General features: G+C 37.8%; 1 protein-coding gene across 1 annotated transcript in view; it reads right to left on the bottom strand.

Moving 5' to 3' along the window:
- Positions 1 to 18,021: 18,021 nt before the first annotated feature.
- Positions 18,022 to 25,840, bottom strand: part of CHSY3 (chondroitin sulfate synthase 3) — a 265,442-nt gene continuing 257,623 nt past the window's right edge. The window contains exon 3 of the mRNA XM_047778554.1: positions 18,022 to 20,431. Within this exon, the coding sequence (XP_047634510.1) occupies positions 18,869 to 20,431 (1,563 nt within the window). The 3' untranslated portion in view covers positions 18,022 to 18,868. The remainder of the gene's footprint in view (positions 20,432 to 25,840) is intronic.

Raw genomic sequence — 25,840 nt, 5'->3', positions numbered from 1 at the left:
CACAGCCGAGTTAACTCAAATGAGCATGCTTAAGCTATCTATCATTAGCAGAAATAGTAGTGCATGATCTTTATAACTGACTTCTACAGAAGTAAAGTATACTTCTGTACTTCTAAATATTGTGGGTTGTTGAAACTGGAAAGGAAGTAGCATTGGACTAAATTCCAGAGTAAAGAAAGAGTTTAATAGGTAGGCAGAGCCATAGCATCATTCACACTTGGAGAAAGTTGCCTGGTACAGATACAGGTGGGAATGCAAATGACTTCGGAGAAATTTGTATGCAGAGAGGGAAATCACCTGGGCTTTTGACAACAGCGTAGGCTGAGAGGATGGATTGCAACTGGAAGAGAGTCAGATATAAGGACAAGGAATTGGTCATTAATTCCCCTCTATCATTCTTTAGTTTTGCTCATAAAACAACATTAGGGCTGATGAGCAGAAAGAAATGACATAGTGCATTATCAAGGTTATTGGATTCTGCAGTACATCAGAGTTGAATCTAAAGGTGAACTAACAATATCTGAAATTTTTGCCAATCCTGTCCCTCCACAAATAGTGACTATTTCAAAGAGATGCCACCTCAGGGGATTGGGGCTTGAGTTAATCACAGGTGAACTCAGTCTATTTATATATTCAACCCAGTTCCATCCCTGGGAAGAATCTGAATGATCAGCCCTCAACAAAGCTGAAAAGCACAGAAAATGGCTTGCGTTCTCTGAGAATAAACAAAACATGTGTATTTAGTTGAATAACTATTTATACACAATTCTCAGAATATAATAAAATACATTACAAGCACGTTGGAGGAGGAAAATGTGATTCAGAACCAAGAGGAAGAGTCATTAGAAGCAGATGTGTAAAAAGGCAAGTTATCAAAATTAGCAGGCAAGGACTTTAATACAATAATTAACAATATGTTGAATAATTGAAAGGAAAAGGTGGATATAATTTGTGAAGAGAGGAGACCATTCAATGGAAAAGAGAAACCCTAAAATAGAACTAAGAGAAAAAATTTTAATTCAATAACAAAAATCAAAATTCTAAAGGATTGGGTTTCCTCTTGCAATACACAATCTGCTCTTTATATCATGATCCAGTCTAGCTCAGTGAGATGGAAATTAAAACCAAAATGAAACATCAGAAATTAAAATTACAAAGACATATGTACTGGAGACATTATAATTCTCGTATGTTGCTGGTAGGAGTATAAATAAAATAGTAAATTACTCTGAACAATTTTTTGTACACGTTAATAAAATTAGACACACCCTCTTCTGTGTTCTAGAAGTTCTCCTCCTTGGAAAGGAACAAGCACATATATACACAAAAAAAGAATCCATGAGATGTATCCATGATATCTTCAAACTGAAAATAATCCGAATAGCTCCCCATGGTACAAGTGATTTAAAAAATGTGGTATCTTCAAACAAGAGGATACTGTAAAGCGGAGAAAAAGTGCTGCTACATGTACTACATGGATAAATGACAACAACAACAAACATTATGTTGAGTGAAAAAAATAGGACTCAAAAATATACCCACTGTATAAGTCTGTTTATATGAAATTTAGGAAGAAAACGAAACTAATTTATGGTGATAGAGTTTAGGATGGTGGCCATCTCTAGGTACATAGGTGGTTATTTCCTAGAAACTCTCAAGAGATATGTCTTGATCTGGATGGAGTTGGTATGGGTGTATATTAATAGGTGTTATTTATAAAATTTCATCAGGCAGTACATTGATATGTGCGTTTTACTGAATTCAAATTATATTACAATAAATAAAAGACATTTAGCATAGGCTGTTGCAGCAAAATGAGATATTTAGAAATGTTCAGGATAATGCTAAATAAATAAAAAAGAAGAAAAGAGTAAACATGATGTGCTTAGAAATGATCAGAATATAGGATAATATCTATTATGTGGCTCTGGGTACCATAATTTTGGTGTCTCTTATTTGAAATGGTCTATACACTCTAGAATCCTGGTGCCTATATTGGAATCATTGATGCGCCACCTCCTGGCTGTGGGACCTGGGTCGAGTAACTTCATCTTTGTGTTTCTGTGTTCTCATGTATGAAATAGAGATGATAATAATAATAATACCTACCTTAAAGTATTATTGTAGAGCAAGATGAGAAAATATCTATAACTAGTAGAGGGCCTAGAAAATTAGTAGATACCAACAAATGCTTATTACCATAATTATTCATAGTATTACTCAAATATGTATCTTTTTCAGATATAAATATTTGTTCAAAATAGCCCATATGTCTATGGAAGGAATAGCCCATATGTAAGGAAGGCCATAAATAACAATTATTTCAGAGTAAAATATTTTTGAGGATTTATTCTAAAATATAAGTAAAGGTATTTATGGAGGCAAACCCATTCAGATGTCTTATCTGGAATGATGCGGACAAGGAAAAGCACCAGACGCATATACATGCATGTGTGGACAGATAGGCAATTTTATAAAAGATATGTTGAAAGCTTTCACAAAATGGAAGATAAAGGTCTTGGACTTTGGAGTTACCATCGTGGCGCAGTAGTTAACGAATCCGACTAGGAACCATGAGGTTGCAGGTTCGATCCCTGGCCTTGCTCAGTGGGTTAAGGATCCGGCATTGCTGTGAGCTGTGGTGTAGGTTGCAGACGAGGCTTGGATCCTGCGTTGCTGTGGCTCTGGCGTAGGCTGGTGGTTACAGCTCCGATTGGACCCCTAGCCTGGGAACCTCCATATGCTGCGGGAGCAGCCCAAGAAATGGCAAAAAGACCAAAAAAAGAAAAAAAAAAGAAAAAAAAAGTCTTGGATTTTAACATTTGATTATGAAAAAAAAATTCTAAATGCCTATTTGCCTTTGTCATTCTCCATCTAGCTGTTGTTTACAGAATAAATTCCGGAGTCCTTAATATGATAGTAAAGGTCTTTATTTGGCCTCTTTTTTTGGAGAAGATGATCACTGCCTGCTCTCTTTGGTCCAACAAGAAAAATGTGCACTGACTCCCCTGAACTGCTAACGCATGCTTGTACCATGGCATTTCATGTGTTCTGCCATGGTTCTTTGCTCTTCTTCCTCTTTTGCTAGACTTTTTTAATTTTTTATTTAATTTTTATTTTTAATTTTTATTTTTTATTCCTTTTTTAATTTTAATCTTTCTTTTTCTTATTATAGTTGAATTACAATATTGTGCCGATTTCTGCTGTACGGTAAAGTGACCCAGGCATACACACATATACATTCTTTTTCTTGTACTATTCTCCATATTTCTTAAGGGCACCAACCCTACATTAATCAAGTTATACTTTATATGATCAGAAATTAGTGCTGCGATGGTAGCCATACAGTAGTAACGTGAAACCCACTTCCTGAATGAATAACTATTTAAAAGTACAGAATTCATAGAAGAAATGGGTGAAAAGGTCAGAGAACACACACAGCTAACTAAAATGATCAGAAACATTCACTCTGTGAATTCATGTATAATATGAAGAGCAGAAGAGTGAGCATCTGCCTAAGGGAACAATGTGGAGAAATACAGATTTAGCAATGGCTTTTCATTTGTCATTTTCCAGGCAACAAGCAGCAATTTAGAGCCACTCATCAAAGAGGACTTAAAGGGAAAAAAAGATAATGATGATGAGGTGTGATAAGCTTGTTTAAAAAAAAGATGATTGCTGTGATGATGCTGAGAAGGAGGATGAGATGATGGACTACAATGGAAAGGAGAAAGGAAAAATAATCCTAAAATCCATCCTTGAAAATTAAGACTGTTGGACACTAGGAATACTTAAATTCAGATAAATTAGAACTGTTCAGAATTACAAAAACAAAAAACAAAAACATAAAGCCAAAAAACAGGGAAGACAAGAGGGTGACACAAATAACAAGGCAACAATGACAAGGAGGAAAATTGCTAGACATTTAAAAAATGTATTTAATGGCTATTAGAGTACCAATGATCCTATTGGATTATGGGAAAACTTAAAATATGTATTACATCTATCATTCTTTTATATAAAAAGATTTTTTTATTTTTTAGGTTATTTCATGAACTAGTGGTAAACACAAATGCCAAATTTGTGTGTGTGAAAGTGCTAAATTCTTCAGAGCACTTGAGAATTGCTAGAGAGGTAAAGCAACCAATGAAACATACTCTTTTGAGATTTCCATTTCCTGGGTCGATTTACCACTTTTGTCTCATCAGAACTCCTGGTTGACATGTCCTCCCATCGTGGCATTTGCAACCCACTACAAATTCTTTGTCTGTGTGAGATTGACAGACAGGTGACTTTTGAGTGTTCCACGAAGTGCCTTGTAAACTTACTTTCCATTCCGACACCTGCCTTCTTGTTGAGGGGAAAAAAAAAGTTCGACTTTTGGTCTTTTCTTTGTGGTTAAGTACCTCACTTTGTTCCAATTTGTCTAACATTGAGATTGAAGTTTCAAGCTTTGCAGAGAGTTAGTGTTTCTTTCCCTAGCTTGTCACACCCTGTTTTCTGGAGAGAAAGAGATGAAGAAATTTTCTAAGCATAGTGAATATGTGACAGATTTCAAAGGGTCACAGATTCTTGGTAATTATTCCCATTGAGAGGTAGAGCGGAATTTCCCCCTCCTTCTAGACTTCCTGGTGAATGGAATGTGGACATCTGAGGCTAGCTTAGAAGAAGCCTTCCAGACCCTGCCTCAGTCTCTGAGAACTCTTGTTCTTGGAGCTCTCAGCTGCCTTGTAAGAAGCACCACTATTTAGGGACAAACCTGCTTTGAGAAGCCCAAGTCACAGGATGAAGGTTCTGGAGGATGAACTTCCATACATTGAGAGAGAGGAGCTGGGGGGACAGGGACAAAGACAGAGAGAGAGAAAGAAAAAAAAAAAAGAGCACCGCAGCTCCAGACACATGAGTGAAGATACCACCTAGGAAGTGAATCCTTCAGCCCCAGCCATCCCAGCAGATGCCATGGGAATTAAGCCACATCCTTCCTATATTCCTAACCCACAAAATCTTAAGAATAAAAAAAAAAAAACATGTTTGCTTTAGGCCACCAAATATTGGGAGTTGTTGGTTATAGAGCAATCATTGGAATCTACTGAAGTTTTCTTAAGATACATTTATAAAATTAACCTTGTTTTCTATTTCAGCACTGACAGAGCATTTGGATAAATAATAAAACAATGATTAAATGATAAAGGCAAGGAAACGTATCCAATTGGTATGTAATAGGTCACTCAAGAACATTCAACAAAAAACATAACTTTTGATTCCGGAAATAACAGTAATAACAAAAAAAATGATATTATTTACACCCTTCCTTAATTTTCTCCCAAGCAATAATACCATGTCAGCCTTTCTAACTACCTAAAATTTTCTGCGGAACAGTTTGTGCCTTTTTGACCTGGTTGGGAATTGATGAGCGAAGAAGATGTCAAGTTCATAAAAATGACAAATGCTTCTGTCATTGGCAGATGCATTAATCTCTGTCGGAAGAAAAATTTTCATTTGAGGAATACATTAAATAAAATTCTACTGCCGAAATTCTATTCTAATAGAAAATAAGCCTTTAACACTAAACTTTCATTTAGGATAAAGTAGTTTTGGGTTTTTTTGTTTTTTCCTACAAGTGAGGGTATTTAACATAAAAGTGTCTGCCTAAACGATAAAATTCCAATGAATGTTTGAGGGTTGTAAAGTGAAACAAGAAAGAAGCAATACCCATTATTTACAAGTGAGCAACATTTTCTTCAGGAGAAATTTTCTAAGACTTTTCTAGGTAGATGCATAGAGCCAGACTTGATTTTTAATCCCCTTTTAAAAAGCATTATGTTGCTTCTTTTCATTTTCTAAATCAGTATAACTGTGGACCCTCAAAATCCTAATTTCATGAGTTATTGGCAGGTAAGAGAAAAAGAGAAACACAGTCACCTTGATAACTAGAGATTAAAAGAAAATAAAGCATTTTGAAAGGAATGAAAGAAAGTATGGTTAATTCCTAACATTAATAGAAAACCAGTTTCACACTCCAAACACTACCACAGCAAGACATACACTGTCAAATCACTAAGAGCTGGTCTTTAGAAGGAGTACAGTGGAGTTACACGAGTCAATGTCCCATGAGTATTTTCGTATCTCTTCATGATCAGAGATTTCTGGGCCAACAGTGCTAGCAACCTAGGTTAAAAGTGTATAAAAGACCCAGAATTGCCAAAGCAATTCTGAGGAACAAAAACCAAGCAAGAAGCATAACTCTCCCAGACTTCAGGCAATATTACAAAGCTAAAGTAATCAAGACAGTATGGTACTGGTACAAAAACAGACATACAGATCAATGGAACAAAATAGAGAACCAGAAATAAATCCAGACACCTATGGTCAATTAATCTTTGACAAAGGATGCATGAATATAAAATGGGAAAAGACAGTCCCTTCAGCAAGTGGTGCTGGGAAAACTGGACAGCTGCATATGAATCAATGAAACTAGAACACACCCTCACACCATGCACAAAAATAAACTCAAAATGGCTTAAAGACCTAAACATAAGACATCATCAAACTCCTAGAAGAGAACAGAGGCAAAACATTCTCTGACATCAAACATACAAATGTTTTCTTAGGTCAGTCTCCCAAAGCAAGAGAAATAAAAACAAAAATAAAATGATGGGACCTAATCAAACTGACAAGCTTTTGCACAGCAAAGGAAACCATAAAAAAAAAAAAAGACAAACTACTGAATTGGAGAAAGTAGTTTCAAATAATGCAACCAATAAGAGCTTAATCTCCAAAATATATAAACAACTTATGCAACTAAACAGCAAAAAAACCCAATGACCCAATTGAAAAATGGGCAAAAGACCTGAATAGACATTTCTCCAAAGAAGACATACAGATGGCCAATAGGCACATGAAAAAATGCTCAGCATCACTAATTATTAGAGAAGTGCAAATCGAAACTACAATGAGGTATCACTTCACACCAGTCAGAATGGCCATCATGAGTAAATCTACAATTTACAAATGCTGGAGAGGGGGTCGAGAGAAAGGAACCCTCCTACACTATTGGTGGGAATGTAAACTGATACAAACACTGTGGAAAACAGTACTGAAGTACTTCAGAAAACTACATATAGAACTACCGTATGATCCAGCAATCCCACTCCAAGGTATATATCCCGACAAAACTTTCATTGAAAAAGATACACGCACCCATATGTTCATCGCAGCACTATTCACAATAGCCAAAACATGGAAAAAACCTAAATGTTCATCCACAGATGAATGGATTAAGAAGATGTGGTACATATACACAATGGTACATATACTCATCCATAAAAAAGGAAAAGCAATGCCATTTGCAGCAACATGGATAGAACTAGAGACTCTCATACTAAGTGAGTAAGTCAGAAAGGGAAAGATAGATACCATATGACATCACATACCTGTAATCTAACATATGGCATAGATGAACCTATCTACAGAAAAGAAACAATCTCATGGACATGGAGAACAGACTTGGGGTTGCCAAGGGGAGCGGTAGAGGGAGTGGGATGGACTAGGAGTTTGGGCTTAGTAGATGCAAACTATTGTATTTGGAGTAGATAAGCAATGAGATCCTGCTGTATAGCACAGGGAACTTTGTCTAAACACTTGTGATGGAACATGATGGAGGATAATGTGAGAAAAAGAATGTACATATATATGTATGATTGAGTCACTTTGCTGTACAGCAGAAATTGACAAAACATTGTAAGTCAACTATATATAGTATTTTTTTTTAAAAAAAAAAAGGAAAAGGAGTTCCCTTTGTGGCTCAGCATTAACAATCCTGATTAATATCCATGAGGACACAGGTTCGATCCCTGGCCTTGCTCATTGGGTTAAGGATCTGGATCTGGTGTTGCCGTGAGCTGTGGTGTAGGTCGCAGACACAGCTCGGATCTGGCGTTGCTGTGTGTGTAGTAGGCCAGCAGCTACAGCTCCAATTCAACCCCTAGCCTGGAAACTTCATACGCTGTAGGTGCGGCTATAAAAAGCAAAATAAATAAATAAATAAGTAAATAAAAAGTTTATTCATGGGAGGTACCCTTGTAGCTAAGTGGGTTAAGCACCTGATGTTAAGGCTCCTGTGGGAGGATGCAGGTTCTGTCCCTCGCCTTGCTCAGTGGGTTAATCTAGTGTTGCTGCAAGGTGCAGCGTAGGTTGCAGATGCAGCTCAGATCCGTGTTGGTGGCTGGCCCGGGTAAGTTCCATATGCTGTATGAATGGCAAGCACATGCTAGAAGTTCAATTTAGGTACCTCAGAGAGAGGCTTACAGATTTATCTTCAGTGGCACCATTTATTTAGCTTACAAGGATGATGGTTCTAGAGTCCTTGCCCATCCTCTCTTCAGAGAGAACTTCTCTCCTCCTTCTGAGGGGAAGATGAGCAACTATACTGGAATCCTATGAAAGCTCGAGATTCATTAATTTTGGAGTTCCTCTCCTGTGATACTGACCCCCACTCTCCACCCACCAGGTATGTCTGGCATGTATAGCCTCACCTGGTAGGAGGCTGGGATACTGGAAACCAATGCAAGATGTTCTGTAAGTAAAGAGTCTGTCTGTTCTTTAAGCCAGAAACCTCATGATGTCTTCTGTCAGGACAAAGCAAATACAGCTATAAAAACTCAGCAGGACCGGGACCTATCGAGTAAAATTTCCCATATCTGTGGTGAAAGCTATGTTGGTTAGGGTTTGGAACTTCCCAAGTCCACTTAGTCATTTCTATCATTCCTCTTCTTCTGTAATTCTTGAAAAATAAGTTGTTTTAATAAAGGCTGCTATTCGTTGGAAATGTCACTAAAAATTAAAATTTAGCATTTATTTTTTAAAATAGAATTGCATAAATAATTTTAGCTAGACCCAAACTCTGTGCATTACCAGAATTTGAGTGCAAGAGCAGAAATGGTCACCAGTGAAATGGAAAATTACTTCTCTCACTTACACGAAATGGATGAGACTCTCACTTACACGAAATGGATGAGATTTTTGGGGATGGGGTGCAGGTTTCGCCAACTTCACAATCTTGTATTACATAGCGATCAATAAACTTTAATGGAGGCAAATCGTAGAAATAGTTGGTCCTAAAACAGTTTGTATGTGACTAGAGACCAGTCTCAAATCTCATAGATTCAAAGCAATGATGAAGCTAATATAAAATAACCTGTAATCTAACCATATTTAATATGTCCATCATGAAGACATGTTGTCATGATAGAAGAAAAATGATCTGCATGGAGGCTGGAAAGCAGTAAGAAGAGGAATTTCTTTCAGTACCTTCATCACTTTGGGGAAGCAGACTGGAATTTTCTGGGCTGTTTAGTAACTATAAAGCTCAAGAAGAAGCGAAGAAGACAGAGCTGGTCTGGAGCTGGCAAATGTCAAGGTGAAAGACATACATCAAACAATTTTCTTTTTGCATAATTCAGTCTCTTTCATTTATACATATTTGTGTATTGGATATGACATATCGATTAGCTATTATTCATTAGCTGTGGCTAGTTGCTTTTTAAATTAATTACCTAAAAGATGCTATCTTCATTTACTACTTTTCTAGTTTAGTTGCAAAACTACACATGCAACTGCAAAGTTTAAATTGTTGGATTAAAATATGTCAAATATTATTTGATATGACATTTCAAATCTAAAAAAAAGGATATATATGAACTTATTTATAAAACAAAAATAGACTCGGAGTTCCCGTCGTGGTGTAGTGGTTAACGAATCTGACTAGGAACCATGAGGTTGCGGGTTCGATCCCTGGCCTTGCTCTGTGGGTTAAGGATGTGGCGTTGCCATGAGCTGTGGTGTCGGTCGCAGACGTGGCTCGGATCCTGTGTTGCTGTGGCTGTGGTGTAGGCGGGTGGCTACAGCTCCGATTAGACCCCTAGCCTGGGAACCTCCATATACCACAGGAGCGGTCCTAGAAAAGGCAAAAAGACCAAAAAAAAAAAAAAAAAGACTCACAGAAAACAAAGTGGAAAAGACTGGGGAGGGGGTTAATTAGGAACCTGAGATTAACAGATACATACTACTTTATATATAATAGATAAACAACAACTAGAGATATTGTATGGCACAGAGAACTATATTCAATTATTTTGTAACAACCTACGAAAGAATCTGAAAAAGAACAATGTGTATATATACATACAGCTGAATCATTTTGCTGTATGCCAGAAACTCATACAACATTGGAAATCAACTATACTTCTATTAAAAACACACCAAAAATGATGAATTTGGTAATCTCTAAATCAATTTACAGATTTTTTAATTACTTTCTGAAAAACAACACTTGGCTTCAACGGACTGCAAAAAGAGGTTGGCACTAGGCATCTTTGATCTATTTTTAAGATAAAATAGATTTTTTCAAAAAGAACCCTAATGATTAATAAAACATGTTATTAAATACCCATTGAAAGAATTTTTAAATATGTAATATACTATTACAGCTTCTGAAGATGCTGAAGAAATCAACTAGAATGAAAAATGAATTCAGCTGTTCTGCCCATGTAACAGTCTGCCAACGAGAACAGGAGACATAATGAACTGCAGGTTAGAGGTTCTCACACAGGAACGAGTTCTCTCTAAAGAAAGAGGTACCAGTATCAAAGAGGAAAAGAACAAAGCAAATGCAGAAATATACACAAATGCACAAGAGAGGGTCATTTCATGCACTTTTCTCTAAAAGGCTTTCAATTTCCGTTGCAGCTAACTTTTCATAAAGAAATTTAAAACTCAAAATTCCTCTTCTGAGAATGCCCAGAGAAATTATACCTGCGACTGACTCACAACAGGAATTTTTTCACCAAAAATAAACTGTCATGGATTGTCCAAGAATATCTATTGTTTCATAAATGACTGACAGTTTCCCGAATGATTCACAGTCAAAAATTATTTTGTGAAATAATAATTATACGATTAAGAGTATCTGTGAGCTATTAGAGTGGAAACAATGAAGCATACATCTTAGAAGCATAAACTAATATGTTTGATACATTTATTGACGAAGTTCAGTGAATTAGGCATTTTAAAAGCATATATAAAATTATATGGGTTCATTCCGAAACTGCATTCTGTGGAGTTTTAAAGTCTTTTTTCAAGATACTTGTCCCACTATCTGTGACTCTCTTTTCCATAAACTAATTCTTTAAGATGTTTTGAAAACATAAATTTTAGTATTATGGAGAACCCAGTTATTTGGTAGAGATTGTTCCTATCGAGGCAGTGGTTTGGGGTTCCCGTTGTGGCTCAGGGGTTAATACACCCGACTAGTATCCAAGAGGACGCGGGTTCCATCCCTGATCTTGCTCAGTGGGTTAAGGATTTGGCGTTGCCGTGAGCAGTGGTGTAGGTCACAGACGTGGCTTGGATCCGGCCTTGCTGTGGCTGTGGTGTAGGCTGGCAGCTATAGCTCTGATTCAATCCCCACCTGGTAAACCTCCATAGGCTGTGGATGCAGCCCTAAAAAAGACAAAAAGACAAAAAAAAAAAAAAGAACATTGAAGAGAATGAGACGTTACCTTGGTATGTCGTTTCAGATAAGGCATTAGCATATGTTTGTTATGTGAAGGAACAATGGGAGGAAAGAGAGAGGGAAATTCATTTTGCTCACCTCTAGAATGGTGATAAGTGGTACCTGCTTTAGAGTTGGTGAAGCTCAGAGGTGATGGTTTCCCTTATAACCGTTCAGAGGAAGCAAGCGCTTAGTGAACAATAGCTGTTTTGCTGATAAAATGTGGAGTCAAATAACATAAACAAATCAGTTTGCCATTTCCCCTTCCTTAATAAAACAGCTTCCTACAAGAGTGAAAAAATGGGAGAAACGTTTGGAGATGGAGAAAACTTTCCCTAAATCAACTGCATTTTGCCTAAGGGGCAAGTGTAAAAGAAAAGACAAATGATTGACAGCAATAATGGTTCTTCGCCTTCTGAGCCCTTTCGGAGCTTGGAGGCTTTTAAAAAGAATTCTGCTGGGTTTAGGTAGACTGTGAAAATGTAAACATTATTGATTTGGGGGAAAACATAGTAATAACTGTATAAATCATACCATTATTTGATATTATTACCTCCATATAATAATGTCTTACCAGAAAAAATATATATTTTTTATTTTTTGTCTTTTTAGAGCCACACCTGTGGCACATGGAGATTCCCAGGCTAGGGGTCAAATTGGAGCTACAGCTGCCGGCCTACGCCTCAGCCACTGCAACGTGGGATCTGAGCCTCATCTGAGACCTACAACACAGCTCACAGCAATGCTGGATCCTTAACCCACTGAGCGAGGCCAGGGATCGAACCTGCATCTTCATGGAAACTAGTCAGATTTGTTTCCTCTGAGTCACGATGGGAACTCCCAGAAAAAATAGTATACAATATATGCAAAGACAAAATGATTTCTAAGGATACACATTTTTATTCACGAAATCTTCTTTCCTTTAAATGACTAAATAGTGAATTCAGTAAATATTTTGATGCAATGCTTTTTCCCTTAAAGTATGTGCCTGAATTTAATGTTGAACAGATTAATTGCGAAGTTGGAAGCTCTTGGAGGGGATCCAAGAGTTTCAAACTTCTCTGCTTTCAGTTTCTAGCATAAGCACTCAAGAGGCAGCATAAGATCCATGCCCTTGGGATTCCAGTTGGCTAACAGGAAGGAGAAATAACTCCAGCATCCTTTAAATAGAGTGGAGTTGCTAATGAAAAGAGTTGAAAATCGGGTTCACTTCAGCCTTCAAGCTCATGATTTATGCAACAGTAACGTCTCAAAACCAGTACTAAAAACTTGTAGTCTAAACATTAGATAGCTTGTGGCAAATAGTTCTTAGGTACAGAAGACTCCTAAGAATCCACTGGTAGTCAAAAGGAAGGAAACAATTAAAACAAAAAGCGAGTCATCGGCATATTGGAATGGCATGAAAACTAGGAGGCAAGTGACAAGGAATAATGCAAGGACACACAATGCACTGCCCCCACTGCTCCCTCCCCCCATTTTCTTATTATTATGCTATTAATTAAAATTTTATTTATCACCTATGAAATGTGTTCCTTGCACAGATAAGTATTGGAGCCACTTTGGTGGATATGGGAGGAAAAAATTAACTTGCAGCTGATTGTGGTGACAGAATATTTCGTAGATTAGATACAGAAAGTTAGTAACCCTAAAGGCGTGGTATGAATGTTCATTTTTAGATGAACTTTTGGCCCAAGTTATTTTTGACTGATGTCAAGTTGAACACAATGTCAGAATCAGGATGCAAGAACTAAGGCAGAGTCATAGTTCCTCATCTGAAATTCAGCTCCAATCTCAGCTTCTGCTTGGCATCTACACACACTTCTCCCTACTTGGATATAATGTCAAAATGTGATGTTTGTGGGAATTTAGGAGATAGGACTTAGGGCAGAACTGAGAAGGAGATGGAGAACAGCCCCTCAGGAAGAGTCCTGATAGTAGCTAGAGGTTTGCTTTCAGGACATGCATATTGTCAGTCTTAGAGTTTTTACTTGAGAGCATTGTCCCTTAGCAAGTTCTCCATAAATATTTGCTAATTGGTTAACGTTACCAGTAAGAGCAACTACTCTAGGGGAAAAAAAATAAAAAGCTTCTTTCTTTTCCTGCTGAAGTCTTTCTTTTTATAGTAGGTCCAATTTAAATAAAGACTTGTTCTTAGAATCGTATACTTACCGATTCCTTCAGAACGGATCCTGTAAATAAAGACTGCGGTTGGGGTGGTCATAGAAGAGCGAGAATGCACACCAGTGCACGATGGATAATCAAAACTCACCAACCTCAGCTTTTATACCAACCCATGGACTAATGAATACATACTGATGGAATTGTATTGAAATAAAATCCTGCATGGAATAGGATTCCACATATGGCACGGATGTTGGCAGCTTCTGACGTGAGACAGGAAGAAGGAAGTAGGCAATTGGATGTCAACTGGAAGACAACACTAGAATATCCTGGCATCTTTGTGCCGGTGCCAGGTGGTTTGCTGCCTGCTGCAGATGTGAATGAATCACCACCTGGGGGCATGAATTACGCCTCATGTCTCATCAACTCACCATCTGTCGAGTCAATATTGGCAGCGTGACTGGTGCCTGAGTGAGGCTGTGGGGCACGGAGGCAGAGCCCACTGGCATTTTCTGGGCCCCCATCCTGCCTCTACTGCTGCTACTGCTTGAAAACGGAAGGTTTAGGAGCATTGTGACCTCAGCACAGACAGACTACCCCTCCTGTATGTTGGACAATAATTAGGATGCTAATAAAATTGCAGATGAGGAAGCTAGGCCAGTCAGCAGCACTAAGAACTGATAATAGATTCCTTTATTATCTCTCAGGACACTACTTTGCCCAGGAATATCCATAATTGCAGACAACTCTGAAGAGATAGGCTATCAACATTTAGGCACAAATGGGAGTTGACGTGGACAATACCCCAGATCACTTGCAGGCCCCTCTTAGACAGAGGGGTCCCTGTGGTAAGGCACGCTCAGTTTCTATGACCTGCAGGACCAGAGATACAGTGCCTCAGAAAGCTGCAGGTGGTAGGGAAGGAAAGGCAGCTTGACCACATAAGGTAAAGGCACTGATGCCCTCATCCCCCAAAGCAAATCTCATCATTACAGCCAGATCAACCTACGCATATTTTCCCTGGTGAAACATATTTTCTATGCAGTGAAAAGAGGAAAGGAAGAGACATCAAGGTCACCTTTGAGGTCCAAGGCTACCTTAGGCTATTGCCTAAAGGACAAGGCAATCCTAGGTGAGGGCTCCACAGGCCTGGCTGCACTACGGCCTCTCATCAGGGCAATCCATCCTGTTAAAAAGGGGCCTCATATTCTGGAGCCTGCTCCTGGAAGAAGGAATTGCCTGGGTTAATCTGAAAATGCAACCGTGTAAAACCAACCTGGCCCACTCATGGGGCTGCTGACTAGAGCCAGGCTCCAGCTTTCTTAGGTTAAACACAGAGGGACCTGATAACTTACCTTTCGGTGAGCATTTACTCTCTTGGGTGGACTATCAGTGCACATGGTTGGGTGTTTCATTCCAGAAGTTTCCTTCTATTAAATAAGGTACAAAGGGCTTGGCTCTCAGAACAACTGCAGCTCTGACAAAGCTGCATCATGCTAAGTCTGTAAGGGGAAAGTGACAGAAATAGGTCATTATATAGTGGTGCTCATGGAAGACAGCTCTGTACTCAGCTGGCTGAGCCCACACAGAAGGGCTGCTGCTGGCAGCAGGAATTCGGAATATTTTTTTCCCCTGCTGGCTAAGGTCCAATGACTAGGGAGCAGGTAGACAAAAGATACCCTTCCTAACACGGTGCTACTCAGAGGGAGCTGGCAACGTGGGGGAAGACTGAGATTTAAAGCCTGAAGAGGCTCTAATGGAGCAAAAGATCAGCAAATTTATCTCTGTCTAGAGCAAGCACAGAGCAGAAACAAGCTGAATGATGGATCCAGCACGGCTATGGCATCAGCTGGACCTTTGCTCCCCCACTGTCCCCACATCCCAACAACTGAGAAGCCATGGGTTAGACTGGAAAGACAGGTGCTTCCACTTCAGATAGCAATCAACATAAACCTTAACTTTACAGTGTGCCAACTGTGTGAATCCAGGACAAGTTACCACATCACTCATGGCCTCAGTTGCCATGTCTATTGAATGAAGAAAATAGTTTCAATATTCTGAGAGTTTTTGTGGGGATTACATTTAAAAGGACACTATAAGCAGAGTTCCCGTCGTGGCTCAGTGGTTAACAAATCTGACTAGGAACCATGAGGTTGCGGGTTTGATCTCTGGCCTTGCTCAGTGGGTTAAGGATCCAGAGTTGCCATGAGCTGTGGTGTAGGTTGCAGATGCAGCACGGATCCTGCCTTGCTGTGGCTCTGGCGTAGGCCGGTGGCTATAGCTCCAGTTAGACCCCTAGCCTGGGAACCTCCATATGCCGTAGGAGTGGCCCTAGAAAAGGTAAAAACACAAAAAATAAATAAAAATAAAAAAATAAAAGGACACTATAAGCAAAATGCATAGTGTTGTGCTGAGTGAACAGAAGATGACCAGTAAGAGGATGTTGAAATTGATGGAACTGAGCTGACATTTAAGTAGAACATCCAGAGCTGTCCAAATAAGGTAGTGCCAGTAATGTAATTCCATTGTGCTTGAGGCTGCGTTCACATTGTGCTGCCCTTTAACCATGGAATTTGAAATAATAGATCCTATATGAACGGGAAAACTCTGTTTTACTAGTATCATTCCAATAAATTTTCAGTCAAAAAATACTGAATTACCTAAAAAAAAATCATAGGAAAGCTTAACTCAAAATTATAAAATAGCATTTAAATGCACTTATATAATTTCAGTATAATGTCCATGTGTGTAATTCAGTTCAAGTGAGATCTCTGCATCCCCCCCCCCTTGTTTCATCAGCAAAATTTCATCAGTATAATGCAGAATGCCACTTCATCCCCAGACAGGTGCCTCGTGACTCTAAGACTTGAGGTGGTTTAAACAAGGCCTTTGCCTTCATCCCTCCCTAAAACTCTGTTATTTCAGTCGTTTAAGTTAAAGAACAGACCCTGATGTCTTTTCTCCATCAATAAAATCATTAATGACTATTATTTAGTAATAGATCTTCCCCAATGACTATCTTTATTGAATGTTAATATATTTACTGTCAGCAAAATACAACTTGCAAAGGAGCTAAGAAACATAAAGTAGGAAAATAAGCTATTAGACTGAAGGCCGGAGACAACATTAGAGCAGAGATCAAGTCTGAACTGTTGGCCTTGTCAAGATTTTTACCATCTAAAGTGCCATTAATTCCTTTCTAATGAATCTTAACATTATGAAGATTATATGTTTTTAGTCAAAGAAAGTTCCATGGATGATACTTGCCACAATATTAAGCAATATTATTATTATCATTATTTTTATTTTTGGCTGCCCTACAGCATGTGGTACTCCTGGGCCAGGGATCAGATCTGAGCCACAGCCATTAACTAAGCCGCAGCTGTGGCAACATCAGATCCTTAACCCCCTATACCTGGCCGGGGACCAATCCTGTGCCCTAGTGCTCCCATGGTGTTGCTGATCCAAAATGTCTTCACTAAACGAGATTGTTACCATGTAAGGAACTCATTACTAAGGCAAATGCTATACGGCCTCCTGGCAATCAGTTCCAAGTAATGATAACAACTTAACACAGCCTTCAAATCAATTTTGATGCAAATTTTAGTGTTCTTATGTTATAAAAGAAAACCAAAGGGTAGAACTGTGTGTACAAAATGTGAAAAACTAATGTCTTTTCTGCTTATGAAACATTAGAAAGCCATGCACACAGACATACAGACACTTACAATGGCGAGGACAGGTGTGAGGGAAGAGGGAGTGAGACTGACAGCTACAGATATTTAAAATTTGTGTTTGATTTAGGAACTATGCAAAGGCATTCCCTATTTACAAAATGAAATTTTAAAAATATGCCCTCCTAAGATCTTTTTGTACAGATTTTCACTTTTTTCTTACATTTCTTGAATAAGATCATATTTTTTCACAAACTGGGCACCAATGAGTCAGTTTTTAAAAAGAATGATATATGAAATTAAATGATATTTCCCTGTGTTCCACAAACTGCAATATTACAGTCATAAAACTAATTTTATATTCACAATTTCCCCCATTTGTCTTTGTATCTTTGCGTCATCTTCCAGCCCATATTAAAGACCATTTCTGACCTGTTTGTGCTTCCGTGTGATCATGAAGCTGAGACTGAGGAAGAATACTTACCCTGGACTGTAAATGACTAAATATAAAACGGCTCATTTTCATCACTGATGAAGGTTAGATCTTAAAGCCTGATGATACAAATAGCACGCCCGTATCTCTTATTAACTTTTCCAGCCTGTGTAGCAAGCACATGTTGGTGACTATGACCAGTAAACACACCAAATACGACTAAAAGGAAACAACACACATTGTTCAGTGTTTTTGAAAAAGAATACTGTTATACCTGTGTTTTATTATAAATAACCAGGTTCTGTCATAGTTTATCTTCTTGCCAGCAAATGAAGGACATTGTTTCATAAAGCTTCTAAAATGTACATGAATATTTAATTAAATCATATTTCCTTGAGAAAATAAAGTTCATTCGCATTTATAGCAGACAGTTGTGAGGAGCACATAATTGTCATAAGACCAGGGTAGCCAGTACCGGTTGCTTGTGGAACAAAACTCCTCAATTTTTAAAACTTTTTTTAAAAAATAAACATACAATCATAAGTGTTCATTTACTTTAAAAATTCTAAAGATGAAGAAAATTATTGTCTATATATTTAAGTCCTTGTATAAATTACAAAACTCAAGTTTATGTTACAGAGTCCCTTCCCCAAGGAAGCATAAAGCACTTTTGTGGTACCTTTCACCAGTAAAATTCGTATCACATTGAATTTGACAAACAAAAGAAAAGTCGATATTGCATCTTTAAGCCCCAAGAGAACATTCTTCTAAGCTGTCTCTCGTGATGAATGAGCTTCAAAAGTCATTTGATTGCCACGATTTAACTCAATCTCAAATAACGATATATAAAAGTAATACACACATTGACTTCAGTAGAAATCTGAAATATCAGTGAACTGCAGACTCTTCTTGTTTGAGGTCAACAAACACCCTTTGGAAGACAACCAAGAGTAGTTTAAGACCAGGACAACAAAATAAAATTATAACAATAATAATTATAATAATAAAAATAATAATAAAATAAAAATAACAACAACCAACAATGAGGTAAACTCCCCTTTAAAAAGGCAAAGTGTGTTGCCTGGACTGTCAGGAGAGAGTTCGATTGTACCTGACACCCAAGTGTTTTTCCAACCACAGTTCGGCCAGTTGCATGGTTGAGGCGAAAGTACTTGCCTTGGATCCTAAGCACATCTTATACTGCTTAGGGTCCAAGTTAGGGTCACAATGAACCGGATGGAAAATATGCACCACTCCTACTTCTTGACTTCTGAAGGGCCTTAAGCCAGAGAGAATAACTTTATTGTAGAGATCTACATCTTCCAGTCCCCAGCCTTGTATTGAGGTATCAAATCCACCTGCACCCAGAAGATCACTTTTATAAATACAGGTAATTCCATATCCGTAGTCTCTCCAAAATCCAGTCTTCTTTGAGAAGGCAAAGTCATCATCAGGAGGAGGATTTCCCCCGTAGGTTACCTTTGGGTCATACTGGCTAAAGATGATGGGGTAATACACCTGCTGTCCCTGAATTGTATTGTCTCTACATCGTTGGAGAAAGTCTCCTCTGAAGATCAAGTCAACATCACAAAATAGCAGCAAAGTATCATTGTCAAACTGGGAAGATCCCATTTCAAGACCAAGACCTCTGGAAAACTCCCCCTTCATGGGGATCAGGGTCATTTCTGCTTTAGGGTACTTGTTTTGATATTCTTGTATCAGCTCAATATGCTTGGTGGAATCTTGGCCAGAATCCTTACTGAAAAGGATGATGACCAGCTTTACATTCTGCTTTGGGATAAGACAAGTGTTTTCAAAGTTCTCCATGAATCGCAAAAAAATGTCATACCTTCCAATGAGAGGAACAAGAATGTGTATTTTCTTTTCACTGTGCCCTCCCATTTCTTTGGCGCCTTGAAAAGAAGATAGTATCTTTAAAGAATTAGATATAAAGGAGAATGACGGAGTGTCACTGTTGATGCTCTCTACAAGAGTGTTGACATCCAGCTCTTCAATTTCTCTAAAGAAAGGCTTGCTGAACAGCTGCTGGAGATAGGCATGACGTCTTACTGGCACAGTCAGTTTCCTCCCCTTGTGTCTTTTGTATAAAAGGAGTAAATCCAAAATGTACTCCACCCCATGCATGGGATCAACCCTGCGGTAGCCGTACTGAATTTCCTTGAAGTCAATGAGCCGTCCTCTACTCTTGGCATTCTCATTGATCATCTCCATCACCTGCAGGACAGTGTCATCCAGTGCTGTTCTCAGAATGCTGTTGATGTTCTGTCGAGGAGGCTGGTTCTCAGATGCCGAGTAAAGGAGCTTTCCCGTCAGGAACTCCCATTCTATCACTTCATCTCTCTCTCGAGGCTGGAAGTGGTTGAAAGAAGGCATCACTCCCAGCTGCTGGTCTTCTTTGCTCACTTCGCTGTTACTGAGCTTGCTCATCAGGGCGCTCTCCCGGTGGAGCTGGATGGTGTGGTAGCGAAGTTCAGAAATTTTGCGGCTGAGCATGTAATTATGAAGCCTGTATTGGTAGGCGGGTCTTTTGTTTGGATGAAGTGTTATGGCTGCATGGATTTTGCTGTTGTGAAGGTCTTGGATATAACCTTTTCGATTGTGTTCATAATTTTCATGGAACAGTTGCTGCATCTGAAAAGTAGAAGGAAATTGAGATGTTAGGGTAAACTGAAAAAGAAAATAAGCAATAAACGAAAACGTTTAAATTGAAACACTTAATAAAATTATTCATATGGTATTTACGACAGAAATGATGTGTGGAATTTATATTGAAAAAAAATAGTTTCAAAATGTCAAATTCATAAGCTACAACACTGCAAATTAATCTGTTATTTAATATGCAAATGCTGCAACCTAACTTCTAGCTAGATATTTGAAATAAAGCATCTTTTCATGTTTTCTTTCATCTATTTACTCTGAAACCAACTCAAAATATCAAAGAAAGTAGGAACTGACTATATACAAAACCCCATAATGAATCATTGTGAGGATAAGACAGAGTGAGTAGAGTATGGATTTTCCAAAACAGGTTCACCTTGAGGAACAAACCCAATGCCCTGTTGCTTGGAATGGAAATATCAGCCCCAGAGGAAATCTACATTTTATTTACCATCTTGATACACCATCCTTACAGAGAAAGTTCTTGGTAAAGTAAGGTGGGACAGAAACGGTATTGATCTACATGGCCTATCTAAAGGATTGCATCCAAAATTAGACATGCTTGGCATCCTCATAAGCCAGAAAAGCTCTCAGCTCATCTAGAAAAAGCTTACAACCTCAGGCAGAAACAAAAATGAGATCACACTTCAAACTGTCACCTGACTCCTTTGCTAGTCAATAAAGAAATCTTCATCACACCTATTCAAGATAAGTCCCAATGGGAGAGGGGAAGGAGGTGGAGGGAGAGGAGAAGGAGAGCCAGCAGCAGCAGCAGCATGAGATATCTGCAAATATACTGGTAAACAAGAGGAAAGGAATACTGCCAACTTAAGACTACATGTCCAAAGCAGGGGAAGATTATAGACAAAACAAATTAAGGACAGTACAATCTCCACCCTCTTGCCACAAAAAAGAACTCAAGGAATAGATAAATAAGCTAAAGAAGATAAACAAAAATATTGCCACATTACAAGAAGCCTAAAAAGAGATTTGTGAAAAACATGGGAAGAAGACATTTGAGAAAATATAATGAAATGATATAGAAGTTTAAAAGATAAGTTAAAAGTCTGGGGTTATATATCTATATGCACACATATAGAAATGCATGTATTTTATGTATATTTAAAAGTTTGTATATATATATATGCAATAAATAAAATTTTGTTAAAACTCTGGGTATTTATTTACTATATCTAAATATATGATAAATGAATAAAAATATGTACATGAAATATATTTGAGGAACATATTTCCCTTAAAATAAAGGAAGATATATATCTATGTGCAATTAGGCTAAGAGAAAAAAAAAAGCAAAATAAACAAACAAAAAAACCCCCACTTTGGCTGTAAGTTAGAAAAGAGTGAATCTTACCCCAACATTCTCTATAGCAACATGCACAAGGAAAACCATAAAGCACTGCCAAAGAAGACCCCAAGAAAGCAAATTATCCTCAACTAACTTGAGAGCTCAAGTGATACTGTGAAAAATCCACAGTGCCTCACATGGAAGAACTTGTGGCAGATTTGTGGTGAGAAATTCTCCGACACTTCTCCCATTGAGAGGGAGCGGTGCCTGTCCCTTTACTCTATTGCTACTTTAACTTAGAGACTACAGTAGAAACGACAGTCCACCGTTCCGCACACTGGCAGCTCCCACTTGTCTTGTTGAACTGCCACTCGACAAAAGCCACTGAGTACCAAGTCTGCATTATTTAGATCTCTTATTGCTGGCCGGGACCATCCATAAAATGTGGTACAGCAGATTTGCGCTTGTTCCAATCTCAGCACCAGGAAAGAAGATGTTGATGTTGCTCTTTAACACAGTAAGGAAGTTCACTTCTATTTCTAGTTTGTTAAGATTTTTGTCATGAATGAATTTTGAAGCTGATAAAAGTTTTTTTCTGTATCCATGGAGGATTACGTAATATTTCTTTTTTTTTTTTCTGTTAACATGGTGGATTGCACTGACTCATGTTCTAATATTAAACCACCATTGTATTCCTTGAATAAACCCAACACGATCCTGATAGAATATCCTCTTTATATATAGTTGGAATATATTTGCACATATTATTTTTAAAATTTACAGTGAGAATCTAATTGTCCCCAATTTGGTATCCCCAACTTGATATATAGATTCAAGGCAATTCCAATACAAATCTCACCATTTTTAAATAAGAATATGGTGCTGTTGATATGAACAGGTTAATTCTAAAATTTATGTGGAAATGAAAAGTCAAGGATGTTCAAGACAATCTTAAAAAGATACATTACAGATCAAAAGTTACAGAAATTTAGATAGTATGATATTGGTACAAGGATTAAGAAATGGGATCAAAGGATCAAAACGGGCCTAGACAAACCTGCACATGACATAGGGTTTATGACCTAAGACAAATGTGATAGTGGACAGAAGAGGAATGGTGGTCTTTTCAATAAGTAGATATTCATATGGAAAAATGTAAAAATCTCACCCCTAGATCTCATAATTAAAAAATCAATACCAGATAGATTCTTGATATAAAAATAAAAGGTTACTTTTTTTTCTAAAAGTTAACACAAAAATATCTGCATCACTTTTGATTAGGTGAATATTCTTAAAAGGACACAGGTACTAATTGTAAAAATAGACTGATACTTTGGATTACATTAAAATTAAGAATTCTGTTTCTCATAGACATCATTAAGAGATTATAAAAAGTAAACGACAGAGTGCGAGAGGTAATATTTTGTTTTGTTGTCTTTTTTAGGGCTGCATTCGTGGAATGTGGTGATTCCCAGGCTAGGGCTCCAATCAGAGCTACAACTGCTGGCCTACACCAGAGCCACAGCAACACAGGATCCGAGCCACATCTGTGACCTACACCACAGCTCACAGCAACGCCGGATGCTTAACCCACTGAGCCAGGCCAGGGATTGAACCCACAACCTCATGGTTCCTAGTTGAATTCGTTTCTGCTGCGCCATGATGGGAACTCCAAAACGTAAACTACAGAGTGGGAGAAGATATTTTCAATAGATATTTCCAAAAAGGACTAATGCCCAGAATAAATAATTAACTTGTATGAGTTAGAAGGGAAGAACAATCCTAGTTGAAAAAGGGGCAAAAAATCTTGAATGGGCACTTCGCAAAAGAGAATATGCAGAAGTTCAATAAACACAGAAAACCTTTCTCTAGCTCATTCATCATTAGGATGATGCAATTTAAGGTCACAATGTGCTACTAGCCTAAAAAATGGCTAATGGCTGATACTGCGTGGTCAACATAGCAGAAGATTTGGAACTCTCATATACTGCTGGAAAGACCATAACGTGGCTCAAATACTCAGGGAAATTGTACTGACTAAAATGACTATACACTTTCCCTGTGACTCAGCAATTCTATTCTTAGATATATGTCCAATATAAATACATACATACACATCTAAAAGAATGTGTGTGTGTGTGTGTATATGAAATTTCACAGTAGCATTATCCATAATGCCCCCAGACTGAAAACAACCTGAACGTACATCAAGAATAGAAGAGATAAATAAATATGCTGGAAAACAATACAGCAATTAAAATAAATAAAATCCTATTACAACAACATGGACATATCTCACAAATGAAAGAGGCCATGTCCAAAAGAATACATTTTACATGATTCTATTCCTATGAAATTCAGAAACCTATGCTGTTAGCTATATGAAGAGTGATCAAAAAGCAAGAAAATGGGTGGGAGCTCTGGAGTACTGGTAATGGTCTATTTGTCGATGAAGGTCATGGTTACACATATATATTTAATGTGCGAACATTCACTGAATTGCTACTTAAGATACGTTTGTTATTCTCCAGTTAACAAATGACTTTCTTCTTAAGATATGCATATTCATGCATGTAGAATTAGGTATGTAGAATTCTGATATACATGTACCTAAATGTGTGTGGATATGTGGAGAGAGAGAGAGACTATGAGTATCAGAGAAATTTTCTTAGACAAGATGATCTAAAAGGTTTAAGACCAACACCATGGCAGAGTCTTTATCTCCTGTATTTCACCTGGTTCTTCTTCTATACTCAGATAGAGTTTCAAATCGACATCATCTGACCTTGACAAATACAACAGTAGTTTGAGACAGATTTTGGATTGGGTTCAAGACCAAGTAGCTCAATTGTATCCAATATATTTTTTTCCCCAAAAACACATGCTAATTTTTATTTGAAACTTTTACTGATGTTAATGAAATTTTACTTTACTGTATTTTTATTTTTTTAAATTTCCCCAATGCATTATTTTTTTTTCTCCTGTACAGCATGGTGACCCAGTTATACATACATGTATACATTCTTTTTTCTCATGTTATCATGTTCCATCATAGGTGCTGATGTTAGTAAAATTATATTAAGTGGGCTGTTAGGCCTCCATGTTCGTGGTATTATTATTTTTCCCTGAAATTGCTTCAATGCTTTATGTAATTTTCCATGACTTTTATTCTGCATGCAACAAGAGAAAAAAATTCTAATGGCATAGAGAAGATTAATTAAAGCACCTCCCTTTTTAAAATGGTTTTAAAAGCACTGGCTCTCTGAAACGGTTCTTTCTTGAGGCCTGTTTTACATTAGTCAGAAAAGAGAACATGCTAAATTAAATAGGAAACACTGCTCAGAGGTGAACTGTTCAAGTGCAGACCTATCTAGCCGAAGTGATTAGTACTCTACAACTTAATAAACGTGACGTTTGTTACAGAACAAAAAATGTATTAAAACGGTAAACTAACTTGTATCACGCCCATCATTACAACCCAAACTGCCTACCTTGGTGCTTATTTTTCAAGTATATCCCTTTGTAGAAATATTACAAGCAGACAGGCAGTGAGGGGGGAAATCCTTAAAAACAGCACATTCATACATACTCCAGGTAGTGCAAGAATGATGAGAACATCGTGAATTTATGTCCTATGTTCCCCAAAGAAACATAGAGAAATATCTAGATTTTCTATGTGCATATGTAGGGAGGTCTAAGCTACACGGGTGGAGAGGAGAATGTTTAAGAGCCTGGCTATGAAGTCAGCCAGATCTGGACTTGAGTACTGGCCCCACCATTTCTAACCCATTTCCCCGCCAGTCTGTCTAAATCTCAGTCTTCTAATCTATAAAAGGGAAAACGACAACCCCCTCAACATATGTCAAAATGTTGCTCAAGGAAAAAAAAAATATAGCTATATATATACACACACACATTAGCATTGTGTCTGGTATACAGAAAACACTCAAAACAAGGATTTGCCAGCCTCCTCCTGAGACTGTTCTTTTTAGCTTAGAGTTTTCAAAGGGTGGGGGAGGCACCCATCAGTTGGCTGGCTTTGTTCACTTCTGGAAATGCTTGGGAAGAGTTATAAT

Source organism: Phacochoerus africanus, chromosome 4, assembly GCF_016906955.1.
Source record: "Phacochoerus africanus isolate WHEZ1 chromosome 4, ROS_Pafr_v1, whole genome shotgun sequence".
Taxonomy (NCBI): Eukaryota; Metazoa; Chordata; class Mammalia; order Artiodactyla; family Suidae; genus Phacochoerus; species Phacochoerus africanus.
This window is presented reverse-complemented; position numbering and strand designations above follow the sequence as displayed.